This window comes from Tyto alba, unplaced genomic scaffold (genome assembly GCF_018691265.1).
Source record: "Tyto alba isolate M040663 unplaced genomic scaffold, T.alba_DEE_v4.0 Super-Scaffold_9, whole genome shotgun sequence".
Taxonomy (NCBI): Eukaryota; Metazoa; Chordata; class Aves; order Strigiformes; family Tytonidae; genus Tyto; species Tyto alba.
The window spans coordinates 673235-690815 of record NW_024881330.1 but is presented as its reverse complement, the minus strand read 5'-3'; the positions used below and the strand labels follow the sequence as shown (position 1 = coordinate 690815).

Genomic DNA, 17581 nt, shown 5'->3' with positions numbered 1-17581 from the left:
CACCTATTACTAAAGGCAATCAAAAGAAAGGAATTAAACACAGTCAGCTGAGAATAATCAACTACCAATTCCCTGAGTAAGCCTGAGGATAATCAACTACTTTGTTTCTGTATCACAGTCTGTATCAACAAGAGGAGCGAGAGAACTACTTCGGGAAGACCCAATCTTTCCAGGTTTTCACAGATCCAGTCGACTCACAGAACATTTACTTTCAACACCAGGAATAATAAGGAGCTTAGACACCTGAGGCAGTCATTCCACACAACGTATAACCCTGCTCCTGAAGTGAAGATCATCAGGATCTAAGACTTAACAATATAAGAGTTATATCTGCCCAGACTGTGTTTCCTCAGCTCTTGCCAAGACCTAGGAGATTTGTCCACCTACCCATAGTCTAAAGGAGTTAAAAACAACCGTCTAGATATTGAACCGACAAAGCTGCTCTGGAATAAAGTTTCGATCGGGGCTGAAGCTCAGCATAAAGTTTTGATCTGCTTGGGAATAAAGTTTGAATATGGGCTATCCAGGCTATCGCACAGCTCCTCACGCACCCTCTGACCCACAGCAAACACGCAGAAAATAAAGGCAGTTAATCGCTCAGTGAACAAAGCAGGAGGTGGCACGTTTAGCGCAGGACAAGAGCATGTACCTGGACAGCTCCTGCGAAGCAGCCTCACCCAGCACACTGCTTCAAATGTAAACAATCAATGAATCAGAGGCAAACCCAGCGTAGGAATCTCCCTTTCCTGCCTTTTCACGCTCACCCACCAGCAGCAGCTCCCTTGCCCCAGACAGCTTGGGGTAATCGCGTTACAGACCAAAACGGTCCCGATGAGCAACAACCCTGAAGAAGAGGGGGCAGCAAACTGCACCAAGGGACGGAAGCGAGCAGTCAGGAACTCCAGCCTCAACACCATCTCTTTCCTTCTCCACTCAGGACACTTGCAAAAATCTTTTGGGCAAGGAGAAATGCAAAGATGCAGGCAATTTTCTTCACCTGTCAACATAAGCAAAGCATATATTCCTGTTTGCAAAAGCATGCTGATTTGCATGTAGATACTAATTGCATGGATATTACTCCATATTCCCAGTGGCACAGCTTATTTTAGCCACCGCCCAAACAGTAAATCTGTCTGCATCCAAACAGAGGCCCAAAGTTTTCACAGTATCCCCAAAAAATCTCTCACACCCGCTCCCAGGAGGAAAGCGACCTGCCCGTGCACTGCAGTTCCCAAAGGCATGGGGAACGAGGTGATGCCATCCATCCCCCGGCCCGAAATGCAATTTCTCACGGCGTTTTAGCAACACAAAAACGCACACAAACTTATTTAACACAAGGTGTTAAATCTTTGTTTGCTCTAGTAAGAGGACAAGGCGTTTGTTCAGAGGCGATGACTTGCAAAGCTAAGAGCAATGCAATATCTGCAGGAAGCAGACAGCGCAGGTCTTTCATCTCATTACTGCCACATCGAGCCAGATAAGCAAACAGTTCGAGTTGGTGGAGAGCAGCTACAATCAAGGGTTACAAAGAAAAAATTCCCAGCGCGTTTATGCATTTATTTTGGTCCTTATCTTTCACGCTTTATTATCATGAACAGCAGTTCCACTCGTCTCAGCTCCTCACGCTCATCTGAAGTCAAACCTCAGTACGACAATCCTTTTTCACTCTTACCAGTATTAGCACATTCCTCTTCCCTCAATAGCTTTGGTAGCAAACATCTGATCTCAGGTCAAAGCAAGGCGATACAGCAAGAGAGGAGACAGAGGAATTGAGTATTCGCAAGAATTTATTTCTACTTAACTGCTTGGTCTGTGAGATAAGAATCAAAACAGGCAGAAAACTTTTGCCCTTTGATTTCAGGCAAACACCACAGAGGCAACTGCCGCTGGAAAGTGGCTTGCGGCATTTGGCTCTGGATACTATGGTTTTTAGGCAACACTGAAAACTTCCCCAAGCGAGTAGAAAAGATGGAAAACCAGGCCCGGTGCATCCACACATCAGGCTGGCGCCGCAGAAAGAGCAGGGGCTGCAGCACAGCAGTGATAATGACACGGCTAAAAGCCGCAGAGCATCCCCGACCACGGGCACAGTTAGAGGAGCTCCTGGACGCCACTTTTTTTCCCCTGAAGTACACGGGATAGCTCATTTCCCCCTGAGGAATTGCGGCGCTGGGGTAATGAGGCACAGGGGCGGGGTAACCCCCGGGGAAGAGGCAGCAGCTCTAATTAGGAGCGGGCAGGAGCGACGGCGAGGCCCGGGGAACCGCAGGGAGCCGCTCCGCTGCCGTGACACGCCAGTGAAGAGCGAGGCCCGGGCCCGCGGCTGGGAAAAGCACTCCAGAGCCTGGGGGGAGGCCGCGGACACGCGTGGGGCCCCTTTGCCGGGACTCACCGGGCTCCAGCAGATGAGCGAGTCGGTGTCGGGATCCTCGACCAGGGTCCAGAGCTTGGTGAGGAAAGCGGGCACGTTGCTGCCGCCGGGGCCGGCGCCCACCGCCGCCGCGCCAGGCCCCTCCATGGCGGCGGCCGCCGCTGCGCCCCGAGGGCCCGGCTGCAGGCCGCGGGAAGCCGCCGCCAGGTGTGTGCGTGGAGGGGAGGGGGGGGGCTCGGCGGCGGGAGGGCGGGCGGGCGGTGCGGGGCTCAGTGCCGCCGGCGGCCGCCGCCGCGGGAGCGGGCCGCTGCCTGCGCACCGCAACCCCCCGGGCCCAGCATGGCCGCCGCCATCTTGGGACGCCTCCGAGGCAAGCCCCCTCCCGGCGCGGCGCCGCCGGGCGCATGCGCGGCTCCGCCCCCTCACCGCCGCCCCCTCGCCAGCCCCGCCCTCTGCCCGTCAGCTGGCGCCCGCGCGTGCGCCGTGCCGCGGCGCCGCCGAACCGCGGCCCCCCCCCCCCTGCGCGCATGCGCGTTCCCGGCCCCACCGCGCGTCTCTCTCTCTGCTCATGCGCACCACTCACAACCACCCGGACACCCCGCCCGGTGGCGCTTTCTGGGCATGCGCCTCCCGCCGCGGCGGGCGTGCGGCTCCCGCGCATGCGTGCCGGGTCACCTCTCCCCTTTGACCCCTCCGCAATTATTCCCTCCCTTCGCCCCCTCCCCTCACCGGGACCGCGGACGCCCCCTGCCCCGCACCCCCCCCCCCCCCCCCGTGTTTGTTCTCCCCTCTTTTCCCAGTGGGCATTGCTGAAGGTGGGGGGGTGGGGGGGGGGGGGAAAGGCCGGCGACCGGGGCGGGGCGGTGACCTTTGACCCGCGCCCACGTGGTGCGGCGGCGGCGCACGCGGGGCCGCCGGGACGGAGCCATGGAGCAGGTCGGGGCGGCGGCGGCGGCGTTGCCATGGTTACGGGCGCGGCCCGGGGGCTGGGAGCGGGGGGGAGGCCCGATTCGGTTCGATTCGGTTCCGTGCCCTCCGGTGACCGGGGGGCCGCCGTCCTGACAACACCCCCTCCTCACCCCCCGTTCCCTTCCAGCCGCGTCCCGCCGGGGACAGCGAGGAGCTGACGGACAGCGAGGAGAGCGTCTACTCGGGGCTGGAGGATTCGGGCAGCGACAGCACCTCGGCGGGGGAGGAGGAGGAGGAGGAGGAAGAACCGGAGGAAGGCCCCGGCGGCAGCTCGCTCCCCCGCACACACGTAAGGGCTGAGCTCCGGTCCCCGGTCGGCGAGGGGGGCGGGTCCCGGTCCCGGTCCCGGTCCTGGTTCCTCCGAACGCCGGGAAATGCCGTTTTGGGGGTTGGGGGCTCCGGGGGTCCCGTCCCGTCCCACCGGAGCTCCCCCGGCGCCCCCCTCGGAAATCCCGGTGGGGATGGGCCAAGCCGGGCCGGTGCTCAGTGCAGTTTTCTCCCCTGACCCCCACCCTGGAGGAGGAGGAGGAGTGGGAGTGAGGAGGACCCCCATGTTGCCTGCCCCCCGGTTCTGAATTCTGGAGAAAAAAGCCCAACTGAACCTGTGTGCGTAAACTGTAGTGAAATGCCTGTGAAAAGGGATCTTGTTTAGACCTGTGAAGCACCTAGATTTATTTATTTTTATATATATATATATATTTTTTTTTTTTTCTTCTGTTTGGTGGCAAGGCGCTGCTTGTTTGGTGTCAGGGGAGCAACTCCCCTGCCAGGTTGCGTTTCTAGAGTCGGTATCAGCTGCCGTCCTGCTCTCCTAGGTAGCAGATGTTAAAAAAATATTATCCTAGAGACGTAGTCTCCCTTCTGTTTCAGGCACAAGGATTGGCAGAAAAATTCACGCTCGGGTTTGTCCTGAGATATTAAACGTGCAAATCACCGGGACTTCGGGCCCGGCAGCCGCCCTGCCTCATGCCGCAAGCTTATTAACAAAAAATTCCTTATTATCCCGGCTATCTGGATCTGCGTATTTCTTTATTCGCTTGGATGAACGACAGAGGTTTTACCAAGGTCTGGAGTCGAAATTTGGTAGGAAGTTCCCCTAATAACCCGCTCGGGGGTTTCACAGCGGTGCCTGGGGCTGCGGTGTTGCTGTTCAGCAGCCGTCCTGCTCCGGTTGTCTCCGTCCGCAGCCACTTCTTCCCCCCCTGCCGCCGCCTTCGTCGCCGTGTTCTTGCGAGTCCACAGCGTGGGCCAGGCCCAGAAGTCGCTCTGCAGAAGATTTTTTTTTTTATTTTTTTTTTTTTTCCTTCTGTTTTGCATTTGGGAACAATTGGTCCCCTAAACCACCACGCAGGTGTTTTGGCTGGTAGCGGGGGTTGTTTTCCTTGGCGTCGGCTCTCGGCTCTGGTTTGCCACGCGGCCGCCTAAGCGGTGGGACAGTTGCTTGAGCCAGGACTGACTGCCGGTGTGTTGTGCGTCCGTCTGTCTGTCTGAGAGCTGGGGCTGGTTCTGTGCCCACCCCACCCAATTTTTTAGCCTTTTATTCAGTATCCCAGCGTGCGTGATGCTCTAGGTCTGCAAGAGAGTGTCTGCTGGTACTGAGATCCATCGCGGTCTCGTTGTGACAGCTGGACGCGACGTTCTGTGCTCCACACCGGAATGTTGCGCGCTTTGTGCGGGTAGCAGAGCCTGAGAAAGAGCTGCAGCGGTCGCAGCAGAAGCTGGGGAGGTTTGGGGGGGGTGTTTGAACCCTGTTTCCACTGCTGTGCGACACGTCCCTTCTTCCAGCCTCACTGCTCCTGCTCTGGGCAGCTCTAGCCCGTTGGTTTTGTAGCGAAGTCCTGGTGCAGTCTGATTCCCAGATTCCTTTCTCACTTGTGCTTCTGCCCTTGGGGTCTTCGCTGCGCCAAAGCAGCAGTGTCTTGGCAGAAGGGTGGGAACTGGTGCTGTGCAGGAGCCCTGCGTGCTGCTGGGCTGCGTGTGAAGAGAGTTACCTGGCACAAACTGCCGCTATCCTGAGCAGGGAACGTTGGAGACGGAGCAGAGGCTCGACTGGATTTCCTCTTGGGGGGCAAGGAGACCTGAAGGGATCTCACAGGGGGAAAAGCCATCAAACACATCTGACTTCACCAGGAATACATTTACCTGTTGTTTCTGTTTGGAGAAAAAAAAGGGACGCTCCTTGCAAAGGCATCACTTTCCCAGTGCAGAAGTGAACAGAAGCTTGGTCTGTTCAGACCCTTTTCTTCTCTGGGGTCCTGCAAGGAAGTAAATCTACCACCTGTGCCGCTGTCCCTTTTGATTTGCAGCACCCCTAAATGCTTTGTGATGGAGCTGGGAGCCCGGCGTAGGGAGCCACAGCCGCCTGCAGCTAGGTTTTCTTCTCTTCCTTCCTTACGGGGCGTTTGATTAATGCCATCAGTAAATGGGTTGAAAACTGCTACATGGTAGTGTTAGAAGCTTCATCAGTTCAGGCAGCTTTTCAGAGCGGCTCAATGGTTTTGATGCTGTGTGCAATTTAGAATTTTACATTGCGCCGAAACTGCTCGGGGAGCTGGGGGAGAGGAGAGGTAAATTCCAACATAAAGTGTCCCGGGAGCATCTCGAGTCTTTCCTTGGCCCTTGCTCCACGCAGCATCCCGCGTTCGCTCTTGGCTTCGGTGCTTGCGGCTTCGTGGGTGGGAAACTGGGGAAGAAAATGGAGCTACACGCAGGGTCTGGGGAGCGAATGCTGGCAGGACAGCTCAGCTCGGAGCTGGGTCTGCCCTCAGGGCGCTCGGTGGCCTCCTCTGCTGGGTCCCCGGGGAGGTGGCAGGCACACGCCACGCTGGCGCTGTTCCTGTAATAACTGTTGTATTTTAAAATGGACTCGCAGCTTTGGGGCAAGAATGAAGAGAATGAACTTCTGCTTAGGAAATATTTCACTTGCTGGCACCAGAGAGCTGTTTAGTTGCCTTGGATAGATATGTTTAATTTTGAATGAGATTTCTCAAATTCTGGTCTCTTAATTGCAGACTCTTAAAACCTTTGATTTCTCTTCATCGTCTCTCCAGCAGGCGAATCTGCTTAATTTATTAGGAGTTAGTTATGAAAACATCATTAAAAGGCAAGCTAAAATTTTACGTGGATCGGTTGTGATGCCAAAACCTGCTGGGGGATTATTTTTTCTTTTGTTTATAAGACAGGAGGATTGACTGTGGGTATCTGTGGCTGCATCTAAAGGCTTGTCAAGTGTCGGAGCTGCTGTCAGTGTGATGAGTAAGAAACTGAGATCCACTGCGAGTTGTGAGTTGCCACGCCGCAGTTCCCTCTGCCGTGGGGCAGTGAGAAGATCTGCCCACGAGACCTCGCTCTCGCTGCTATTTGGGGATATTAGCTAGCTTTTCCACTCTTTGGTCTGTGACCTCCACCCTGCTCGCACACACACTGCCTCCCCCGCTGCCCCAAGCACCCCTTTTTTTAAAAAATTGTGTTCGGTTCAGCGTTCTCTGTAGGAGCGGTTCAGCCAAAGTGATGTGCAAACCCTAGACATTGTGCCACCAAACCAGTTTTCATTCTGGCAGAGCAGAATTTTCAGGCTCTTAGTCCCAGGAGCGCGAAAAGGGGAAGAAAAGGACTGAAAAAACAAACACAGACTCTGAGTGTCCTTGATGCTAATCCGTGGCTTTGCTGCTCGTTAGGATCCCCTCCAAGCTGTGTTCCCTGTGAGGGAGCGGAGGATGCTGCGCTCCGGGGAGACTTCACGGGGGGTTTAACCCTGGTGAGAGAGGAAACGGTTTAATATGCACCTCTGCCTGCAGCCTTTCCAGAAGGGGGCCCGTCCCTGCTCCTTTTGGGGGGATTTTAAAGCTTGCCCCAAAGCGTGTGGTCAGTTCTTGGATGTCTTTTTTTGTTTGGTAGGCTGGTGCGGTGACTTGGGCGCTTCTGGGAGGGTCGCTGAATGATGATTTGTAGCCTGCCTGTGAACAGGTATCTCTGGGACAGCCAGGATCTCTGGAGGCCGCCTTCTGCCTTTGCTTAGCTTGTTCTCAGAAATTTAATTGCTTTTTAGCCTCGAGCTTAAAATATGTCGCAAATTACACAGCATTGTGTCGGGGACATGGTGTGCCAGTGCCGGGAGCAGCCGTCAGGCGCGGTGCTGAGCTGCCGTTATTAAGCGTGGCGGTGACAGCCCCCCCGTTCTTCCTGCTCCTTGCCCTTGGGTCATAAAGTGCAAACACAGAGCACGGACCCCCCCCACACCCCCCCCCCCGGCAGCTGAAGCTGTGTTTTCACAGCAGGCTAACGAACTTCGCAGTCGGCAGCTTCTCCGAGGGCTGCCAGGGCGGGGATAGTTCCCGTCTCCAGCCTTGTCCTCTCCCTTCTGCTTCTGCTCCGTCTCAGAAGGAGTTTCCTCGAGCCAGGTCGCCTCGGCGGCGTGACCGGGAGCTCTCTCTCCTCCTGCTGAGGTATTTTTCCTTCCGCGAGGCGAGCGGGTTGACGGGAGCCGCGCCGGCCCGTGGGGAGCAGCAGCAGGAGGAGGGTGGGAGGGTAAAGGCTGCGGCTCAGCACCAGAGGTGCTGGATCAGCTTGCCCCCTCTTAGAGACCCAGGCCTGAGTTTCACAGTCCTCTTGCACGTTTTGCTGAGCGTGCTCGCTCTAGCTCGGACGGCTGGCTGGCTGTCCCCGATTTTCAAAACTGAAGACCTCGTTCTGGCTCGTGGCAGTTTGCTTTGAAGCTGCCTTCAGGCCTCCCAGCTGACGCCGGTTTGCTCCAACATCACGTGTGCCTTGCCACCCGTGTGGACACCCGAGCTCCTGCTCCTCCCCGTTGGATTTTCAGCCTTGATGTTAAAGACAACTTTGTTCTGGGGGACTGGCACGTCGCTGTGCATGTCACTCGAGCCAGGCCCTGGAGCGCTCTCAGAGGGGTTTGTGCATGTCCTGGGTCTCTTGCTTTCAGTATCTTCTGGCTGTCCAGTGAGTTAATCGAGGTTGGGGAGGATTCCCAAGCTGCTGCTTCCAGAGGCTTCTGGACTACGTGCGGGAGAGCTAAGTGCATCAGCTGAGTGCATACAGCACTTGGGAATCAACAGGAGGGCCTCCTGCTCTGCCAGAGAAATGCGGAGAGCATCAGGGAGCTCCTGGAGAAGGATACCGTGTGGATGGAGAAGGGAAGGGAAGCTTGCAGATGTTCTGTGATTACTCTGAGGTTTCCTGCTGAGAGACCAGACAGCAAGGAGCCTTGTTTGCTCAGGTTGCCAGAGCTTTTCTGTAGACTCAGCACCGTGGTCCTCTGGTGGAGGCCTGGCTGGGGCTGCAGGAAGAGCTGGGAGCTCTGACCCACGGCCAGAGAGGACACTGCTGATGTCACACCTCACAGCACGGGGTTGTGGCATTGTTCTGCCGACTGACTCCTTTAATCGTGGTCTCTCACTGCTTCCATAAAGCCTGTGATGCTCTCTTGGTGCGAGCTGGTGATCTGGAGGGTGCTGAAGCCAAGCCGACGCTTTTTGGCTGGTCTTTCCTGCTCCATCCGTGGAAGCAGTGGCTCTGGCAAGGGAGAAAACCCTTTTTGATGCAGGGGAGGTGTTACTGCTCTCTGAACATTTTGGTGTTTGAAATAGTCTTGCTGGAGGTTTGTATTTTTTATCTCGTGAGGTATCCCAGTTTGTGACTTGTGTTTGGCCAGCCTAGAGAAGCGCTGGGGACACTGACAGCTCCTGAGACCACGAAACACAAAACAGTTGAGGACACGTTAGTCTCTGTGCAGAATTCAAGCGTAGACGGTGGTGGGATGATGAGGTGCCTCTGCAGAGCTGTGCTCCTTCTCACGATCCTGGTGGTTAACTGCAGCTCTCTCCAGGAAGATGCTTTTAGGAAGCCGGAATGTAAGAAGTCTTGTCTTTGGGGCCTAAAAAAACCCACAGAGGAGTAAAGGCAGCCTCTCCTGAGGACAGAAGAGAGAAGTACCGAACTGCGAGCCAGCGCTGGCGCCTCAGCCTGTGGAGAAGTGTTAATCCGGTCTGAGCAGCAAGGTGCTGAACTGAGTTGTGCTGTCCCGGCTCCCTTCGGGATCCAGGAGCGAGAAAGGCCACTGCTTCCACCACCTGCCTGTCAGCAGATTGCAAAGCCCTGTTCTTAGTGCCTCTCTAGCTCGCAGGGCTCTGTAAATATTAGGCTGTCCTTGTCGGATTAGATTTCCTCTTAATGACTTCCAGCGTTCTGACAAGCTGTGCTTTCTTCCCTGGCAGCCTCGGTGCTGAGCTGAGCCGTCCGACTCTGCTCTCGGAGCCCCCGGGGAACAGCCCGGTGGCCTGCACTCGAAGGCCAGGCTGAAATGTTTATTTGCTGCTTTTAGAATCCAGGAAGCCCCTTCAGCGCTGCTCTGGCGCGGGGTCCCCGCTGTGGCACCCAGCGAGCCTGCCCTTCCCGCAGGGATTGAGCCCGGAGAGCTCGCCGTGCCCCTGCCCGCTCGGCTGGGAGCGTCCTCGCAGGGCTCTGGCCTGCGGCACCGCAGCCAGCTCCTCCTCTCTGCTTCTCCACCAGTGCCCGACGGCGAACCTGTGCTCCGTCCCTCTTTTTCGGTGGCTCCGCGCCGCCCTCAGCTCAGCGCCGCGCCCGCACCCGCGCCGGTGGGTCCTCATCAGCAAGAGCACGTGCGGGGACCGTTCCCTCTAGCCCTGTGTCGCTTTTTCCCCTCTCCTCTGGATTAATCCGTGCTCGTGTTTGCCACGCCAGTCTGAAATGGAAAAGCCGCCGACAAATTCCTTTGCAGTGGCCCGATTTCTGCAGAGCCTTCTTGCCTCTTTTCCCCCCCCCCCCCGGGGGTGTTTCTAGCAGTGATGGGAGGAAGGAAGCCACCGCTGGTGCTCGCAGCAGCTCGTGGCCGGGTGCCTGGGGGCCTCGCGAAGTCGCTGCGGCAGATGTCGGTGTCAGCGGGGCGCGGGGCCGGGTGACTCCCCGGGGTGCCACGCCGGCTTTCACACACGCAGTGCACACAGCCCCTCTGGGCAAAAGCGCCGCAAAGGAAAGCTGCGGCCGTAAACTGCAAACCTGCTGAGTTTGCCGGCGCTCTGGCACGCGGTCTGTGTCCTGAGATGGGTTAGTTCTCGGGTCTGAGATATGAGGCAGGTTCTCTCACCGCGTCAGGCTTCGTCTTTTTGTGCTGTTGGCAGTTCTCAGCCCTGTGAGATGGAACAAATTGGTGCTTGCCCGCAGGGCGAAAAATTCCAGGCTTGTTACTGGCCCTGACTGACTTGGCGGGAGTTGCCTCTCCCTGTCCTCGGGACGTCAGCTCTTGCAGCAATTTGTCTTGCAGAGATGCAGCCAGTTGGTATCAGCAGGCAGTGGCAAGAGAAAGTTAATAGCAGCCAACCCTTTCAAAGCACCACACGCGTGGCGTGGCCTCCGAGGTTGTGTCTCCTGGTTTTGGAGCGGTCAGTGGGTGGTCAGCCACCTTGCTGCTCTTGCTCGGGAGCTCTTGATTTGGATCTTCTTCCATCGAAGCCCAAACTCGAGGTGTGTGTGTACGTTCACAGTTGCTTGAGATGCGTCCTGTCGCTGGCAAGAGGTTCCCTGAGAATGGAAACCTTTTAAAATGCAGCAGCTGATAGTGAGGTAAATGCGTGTTTTAAACCCTTAAACTGCTCCTGGGCTTAGCTGGTCTGACAGGCTTCCCAGGACCCGAGACCCTTCTCATCAGAAGGAATTACGTGGCTTCACCTTGGCTTTCTTCACAAGCCTCGCGTGCTGTTTGTCCCTAAAGCAGCAGCAGTTGGTGTAGGGGCACTGGAGCCGCCGGCGTCGCTGCAGGTTGGCGTTAATGCGTGTTGAGGGGAGGTGGAGGAGGGCAGGTCCTGCAGAACAGCCCACGCGAGCGCACTGTAGCTCGCGGGGCTGCAAAGCAGGGAATCCTGTTTCTAGCCCAGATCGCCGCTGCTCCTTCAGGTGTAATTTTTCCATGTGTGAAACTGAGGATTTAGTCGTTCTGCCTCACAGGTCGAGCCGAACAGCTGACAGCATTAGAGCTGATGTGTGCGTGTGGTGGGTGCTTGCTTTTCCACCACCTTGATCTTGGCAAGGTCTGGGCTTGGTGCTGAGGAGCAGGACGCCCTCCCTACGTGCGTGCACATCCCGGCACCTGGGAAGGCGGAGGGAGAAACCTCGCAGCCCCTCTCCTGGGCCCGAGGAGCAGTTGCTTTGGCTCCCACGCGCGCGCGCGCTGCTGCCACGGCTCCCACACCCGCCCGCTCTAGGCCTGCTTGGGGTCTCTTAGCTGTTTCCCATTCCCTCCAGCCCTGACTGGCACGTCGGGTCTTGCTGCTGCCCGTCCTCCCCCTCGTAACCCAGCTCTGTCTTTGCAGCAGCAGCACCCAGCTGGTGCAACCCCCTTCTTCCAACTTCCCTGCCTCTGCAGCTCCACCGAGGGAATTCTGCTCCGCTGTAGCTGCGGATCGCTGGGATAGCAGGAACCTTGCTCCTTTCCTGCTGGAAAAATTGCAAGCCAGGAGTTTCTGATCTTTTCTCCACAACCAAGGAGGAACTGCGTGGGAGCACTTTGAGAACTTTACGGTGGGAGGCAAGCAGGTTTTGCTTAGGGGAAGGGGAGCCAAAGGAGCTGCTGATGTTTTAATCCAGCTTCCAGCGGCTCTTGGTTTGAGGAGGAAAGGGAGGATCTAACTGGGCCGTTAATGTGCTCTGATGCTTATTTTGCTGACCAGCAAATGCAGGGGGGGATGCTTCCCTGTACCGATTTTGGCAGCTGCTAAACAGTCTGCCAGGCTGGTCTTCCCGAGGCGCGCTCGTATGGCTGTCGTAGCAGTGATGGCTTGAGGAAATGAGCAGGACTGGTGTAGGCAGAGGTGGTGTCTTTTATTACACAAGTTTATCTAGCTGGGGGACGTGGAAGGGCGTTGGGGGTAGACAAGTCTTCTTCAGTTCTGCTTCTCTTCCGCACCCGAGGGGCTTGTGTTCCTGAAAGCATATTCCCCGTCTCTAATTGATAACTAGAGATAATTGCCGCTCCTTAGCATCTTTGCTGTCATAGGGCCGTCTTTGCAGTGGGGTACGTGATGTGCTTTTTGCAGCAGAGCTGGGGAGAGCCGGCTCTGCCTGTGCTGGAGAGCCGTTGCCTCGGGCTGGCCAAGGCGCGGGGGGGCTCGTGCAGCTCGGCAGCACGGCGCTCGTGTCTGACCGGCGGAGGTTTGCCGGCCGTGCCGCACGCGTTTTGATGGTGTAAAGTGGAGCGCTCGGAGGATGTGGCTCTCCCTCGGAGCCTGCTGGCGGTATTCTCCCTCTCCTTTTTGCCTGTCTAGTTCTCATTTAGATTAATCCTTTTTTCTAGTTCCTCTAAACCCTTCTAATTTGAATTGACCTGTTGGGGTTTGGGGTAGAGGAACCCCAGCTGATCCATGCGTGGGGAGCAGGAGGTGGATTTGGGAGGGAGGAGGTTACAGGTCTCACCGGTGCGGGAGGTTTCAGTCTTCCCTTGTCCCCCTCCTTACAGCTAAACCCGCTGCCAAGTCCCGCCTGTGCTGTTGAAACCCACCAGCTGCCCCAGGTCTCCCCCCTGAGCGACCGAAACTGCCAGAAATGGGGTTCGGCGATGGCTGTTGGTGCCGCTCGGTGCCGCCCGTCTCCTCTCTGAGCCGAGGTCTGGGGGTGCCGACTGCTGGATCCCCTCCAGCCGTGGATGCCCTGCCCGGGTGGGCGCCAGGCGGTCCTCATCCCCCAGCCCCGAGCGGCTGCAGTGGGGGGGGTGCAGGCAGGGGCAGTTTTGGGGGGTTTTGCGGGGTTTTGCGGTGTGTCCGGCATCGCTCGCCGCCCTCTGGTGGAACCGTCCTTTTTGCACGGGGCTTGGGCGGCCCAGCAAAGCTTTGGCCTGATTCCTGCCTCGGAAGGCAGCCCCCACCCCGCCACGGGGGCCCAGCCTGTCCCTGCCTGCCCAGGCCCCGGGCAGACCCATACCCGGCTGCGGGGCCTCGGGGTCAACGTACCTGGAAGGTGCTGAGAAGCGTTTCCGACACGCCTGCAAGAGGAGCAAACGGTGTCTGCGCTCCCCTGCGACCAGGGCTGCTCGCCCCTCTGCTCCTGGTACCTTTTGCTTATCCTGCAGCCCCCTTGGAGCCCTGTCTGCTGCCTGGTTCAGACAGGCTTTTCCTGGTAAAACGGTTTTAGTGTTCAGTGTGTGTTCACTGTTTCCCAGGTGGGCTTCGGTCAAGTATTACAGGGTGCTGGGGCTGTGATTGATGTCCTAGCTGAGATCTGTCTTATTTTCCTGGCGGAGCTTTCTCAGAGGCTTTGAACCTGCCGTTTAGACGTGCCTCATCCCTGGATGCTGCTGGTTTGCAGACGTGCCAGCCAGGGTGAATCTCCGGCAAGAACCCTGGGTAAGATCCGGGCTGATGCCAGTTCTCCGAGTAAAGCCAGGACCTGGCAAGCCCGTTGCCCTCCTTTTTTTTTTTTTTTTTCCCCAAGCTGAGCATCACTGGGGTAAGAGCAGGAGTGCTGGAGCGGCTGTGCCACCTCCTTCGCTCGCGAGGACGCTGGCAGTTTGTAGCACCAGCAACCCAGATCTGCGGCGCAGGATCTTCCTCCGGTCTCATCGTGGTGGCGGAGAGAGGGGGGGGGAAATGAGGGAAAGATGGAAACTCAAGTCCAAAGCCACTGTAGCGCCAAAAGCCTGGAAAAAAACTTATCTCCAATCTCTCTTTTTAAAAATTTTTTAATAAAGCCTTTTGTTTTTGCAGTAATCTCATCCTCTTGCCGGCCCAGTATTTTCCAGGCTCTCTCCCACCCCTCTCCCTGCGGCTCAGGGGAGCTGCACTGGTGTGTACGTACAGCAGAAGGTGATCACACACTGTGTGGATTTTACTGCTCCCGTGAGGGACGTTTTCTGGGGCTGTTTTTCCGATTATTTCACTGAATCCTCCCGTAAACCCAATCTAGCCAGGGTCCCCTTTCTCCCCCTACCCCCACTCCGAGTGGTGTGCGGGGGGAGAGAGAATCTCTTTTCCAGGGAAGGATCTGTAGCTTATTCGGCACCCACACAGCAGGTCAGCGAGTGGGCAAAGCCTGCTTACCCGTGTCTGAGGAGGGAATTAATTCCTGCCTGAGGCGTGCCCCGTGGGTTGTCTTTCTGACGGGGAGCAGAACGTGTGGCCCGTGGGCTCTGCTTCAGTGCGGGAGGTGTCCTGCCCGCTGCGGGTTCTGGCACGGAAAACACCGTGGGATAATCCAAGTGATAGAGGCTGCGTTCGGCCGCCCGTGCGTGGGGCTGGCCCCACCGCTCCCGCTGGGTAACCTCGGCTGGGCGGGTGGTGGCAGGAGTCTCTTCCTCACGGTGGCTTTGCCAGTTTGGGGGCCGTATCTGCAGCCCGTTCCTGCCCTGTTCTCTACCCAGCTCTCTTCCGGAGAGGCTCAGAGTGTCTCCAGATGTGCACGTTGCCTCCAAACTCACCAGTAAGTTCAGAGGACGCGCCAGACCCCCGCCGCGCACTTGTTCGGCCAGGTAGAGAGAACGGTGCTGCTGGGTCTGTCCTTCCTTGAGAGAGCAGGCTCTGGGGTCTGCTGGGGGGAGATCTGCCGTCCAGAGAGCCCCTGATGGGCTGGAGAAGGTGGTTGCCAGGCACCTTGTGAAGTTGAAGGATGACGGATGTGGGGTCCTGCGCGTGGGACAGAATAACCCACGGGGAGCAGCTCTGCAGGAAGGGAGCGGGGGGTCCTGGGGGCAGCGCAGGCGTCAGCAGGCGTCCTGTACCACACCGACCGACCGCGTCTCGGGCTGTGCTGGTGGGAACACAGCCTGCAGGGCCAGGGACGGGGCCCTTCACTTCTCTTTGGCACCCGGGACCCATCCGGGCTCGGGGTCCAGTCTGGGGCTCCCCGGTACGACGCGGGAATGAGTCCGGCGGAAGGCACTGAGATGGCTGGGGCTGGAGCTCAGGACATGAGAGGAGGGTGTGCCGGCGAGCTTCAGCCGGGAGAAGGGACAGAGGGGGCTCCCGTTGCTGGTCACAGCTTCACGGGGGAGAGCGGAGGAGATGGAGCCAGGCTCTCGTGATGCCTGAGGACGGGATGAGAGGCAACGGGGACAAGGTGCAGCAAGGAAAATGCTGGCGGAACATAAGGAGTGCTCTTGCCCACGGGAGTGGTGCAGCCCTGGACGAGGACCCAGAGAGGTGGCAGGATCTCTGTCCTCGAAAATACCCAAAACTTGACCAGACAAGGCCCCAAGCATCCTGATCTAACTTTGCAGCTTGCTCTGCTCTGAGCAAGAGGTTGGAGGAGGGACCTCCAGAGGTCCCTTCCAGCATGAATTTTTCTGTTTCCAGGATCTGGGTTTGTGTGGTTTCTGAGGCAGTGCTTGCCTCCCGAGCCTGGAGCCGCACTGGCACCTCACGCTTGGCTGTTTATGTTCTGACCGACGCTCGGAGCAGGCAGTGTTGCTGGGAAATCCTTTCCCCGTTCTGCCTGTCCTTGTAGGTTGGGTTGTTGCAACCTCTGCCCTGGTTGCGCCTTCGCATCGTCTCAGTGGCGTTGAGCTCCAGGGGGAAAGAGGGACAGAGAGTCTTGAAATAACTCTGGAAGGTGGCTGGGATATGGAGGCTGCGGAGGGAGAATCCTGCTGGGTGCAGTGAGTGAGAAAGCCATTCTTGTGCGAGCCAAGCAGCTGCCAGGGAGCTGCTCGGGCAACCTGTCCTCAGCAGAGGGGTCACTGACTTTCTCCGCAGTCTCAGGTGAATGGAAGTGCACGCGGCTTAATGAGCCCTTCCCTGCCTTCCTTCCTCCCTCCCTCCCTCCCGTCCCGGCGTAACGGGCTGTCCCAGAGGATCCAAGAGCGCGAGGTTGTACTGCACAGTGCTGGCCAGGTTGGGGCATGAAATGCTTTGTGGCGATCTGGGACCTGGCAGCAGGCTCGGTGTTGGTGGCAGCTTCAGAGTTCATCGCCCAGCCAAGGTCTCTGATGTAGCGAACACAAAAACGCAAAGGTTCACGTGATGGGATCTTACTAAGCGATTTTTTTTTTCTGTCTTTCAGGCCAAAGGTGCTACCAGGAAGAGCAGAATCTTGGAGGATGATTCATCACTGAAGGAAAACGAGGGACTGCTTGCTCAGAACGAATATGAGGAAGACAGCTCAGATGAAGAGGTAGGACCGACTGCAACTTTTTTTAACACGTGGGTATGGGATCGGGGTGATGGATTTCCCTCTCCATGTTGGCTTCCCTGCCTGCTCGAAGGGAGGGGATACGGTCGTACGTGCGTGGCAGGCCAGAGGCACCACATCAGGGCTGTTAGGGGGCCTCTTGGTGAGGGTACGTTGCTCGAGGGCGTCGCTCGGAGCAGTTGGGGCAGCTGGAAGGAACGCCACGTCCACGTTGGAAAAGACAGCGCTTCCCCTCTGGGAAGAATCTCCTTTCCACCCTTCCAGAAGTCGCACAAGCGCTGCCTTTGCCCAGCCGGGGCTGGGGCTTTCGGGCCAGGGTCAAGAGGGGGTTTCTTCAGCCGGTTCGAAGGTGGCTGAGCCTCACGTGTGGCTCGGGGGCTCGCGTCCCCTGCTCGGGGACCTGCCCTGCTCTCGGAGGGAACCTCTCTGGGTTTCATGCCTTGGAAAAGAGTGGAAACCACTTGTGTGGAGGATAGCAGGATCTCGGCAGTAAAATACCCCTGGGGTTTGGTTGTTCCAGACAAACTTCATTGCCTGTCTTAATCGTCTGCTAAATCAATTAATGCGATTGGCGTCAATCAGCTGTTGCAGTGGAGCGAGTGCTGGGGTCAGGATGGAGGGACTGCCAAGGGCTGTGGGGGCGTTTGGATCTGGCCCTTGTTGCTGGGATTGAGGTTCACCTGAAAGGGTACTGGGTAGCCTCATACAGGGCTTGGACAGATGCTTGGAGAAGCCTCCTGGGCGCCGGTTAGGTGGAATATTTCAGGCTGTCTCCTCCTTAACGGCTGAGAAGTAACAGAGCACAGAAAGTTCCGCGTGACCGGGCAGGTGAAGAGCCAGCCGGTGCCTGGTGCAGGCTGAAAGCACTCGGAGCTCGCGTGGGGCTCCTGGCCGGCGGGCCACGGCCGTGGGCACGGGGGGGGAACGCCGGGCGTAACGGCTGGCGTGGCACGGGGGGGCTCGGGACGGGAGTTTTCGGAGAGGGGACGCGAGCGGGCCTCTTGGCTGCACACCCAGCCTTCAGGAGAGCTCCTGGGCATCTCTGACGGTTCGGAGGGCCCAGGCTTGCTTTTCCTGGGGCTGCGGGGGATGCGC

General features: G+C 57.6%; 2 protein-coding genes across 2 annotated transcripts in view; one reads left to right on the top strand and one right to left on the bottom strand.

Moving 5' to 3' along the window:
- Positions 1-2751, bottom strand: part of HSF1 (heat shock transcription factor 1) — a 28533-nt gene extending 25782 nt beyond the window's left edge. The window contains exon 1 of the mRNA XM_042786325.1: positions 2393-2751. Within this exon, the coding sequence (XP_042642259.1) occupies positions 2393-2518 (126 nt within the window). The 5' untranslated portion in view covers positions 2519-2751. The remainder of the gene's footprint in view (positions 1-2392) is intronic.
- A 287-nt stretch (positions 2752-3038) lies between these two features.
- The window catches only part of BOP1 (BOP1 ribosomal biogenesis factor), a 62835-nt gene continuing 48292 nt past the window's right edge, over positions 3039-17581 (top strand). Inside the window, exons 1-3 of the mRNA XM_042786223.1 lie at positions 3039-3307; positions 3468-3629; positions 16358-16468. Of these exons, the coding sequence (XP_042642157.1) occupies positions 3299-3307; positions 3468-3629; positions 16358-16468 (282 nt within the window). The 5' untranslated portion in view covers positions 3039-3298. The remainder of the gene's footprint in view (positions 3308-3467; positions 3630-16357; positions 16469-17581) is intronic.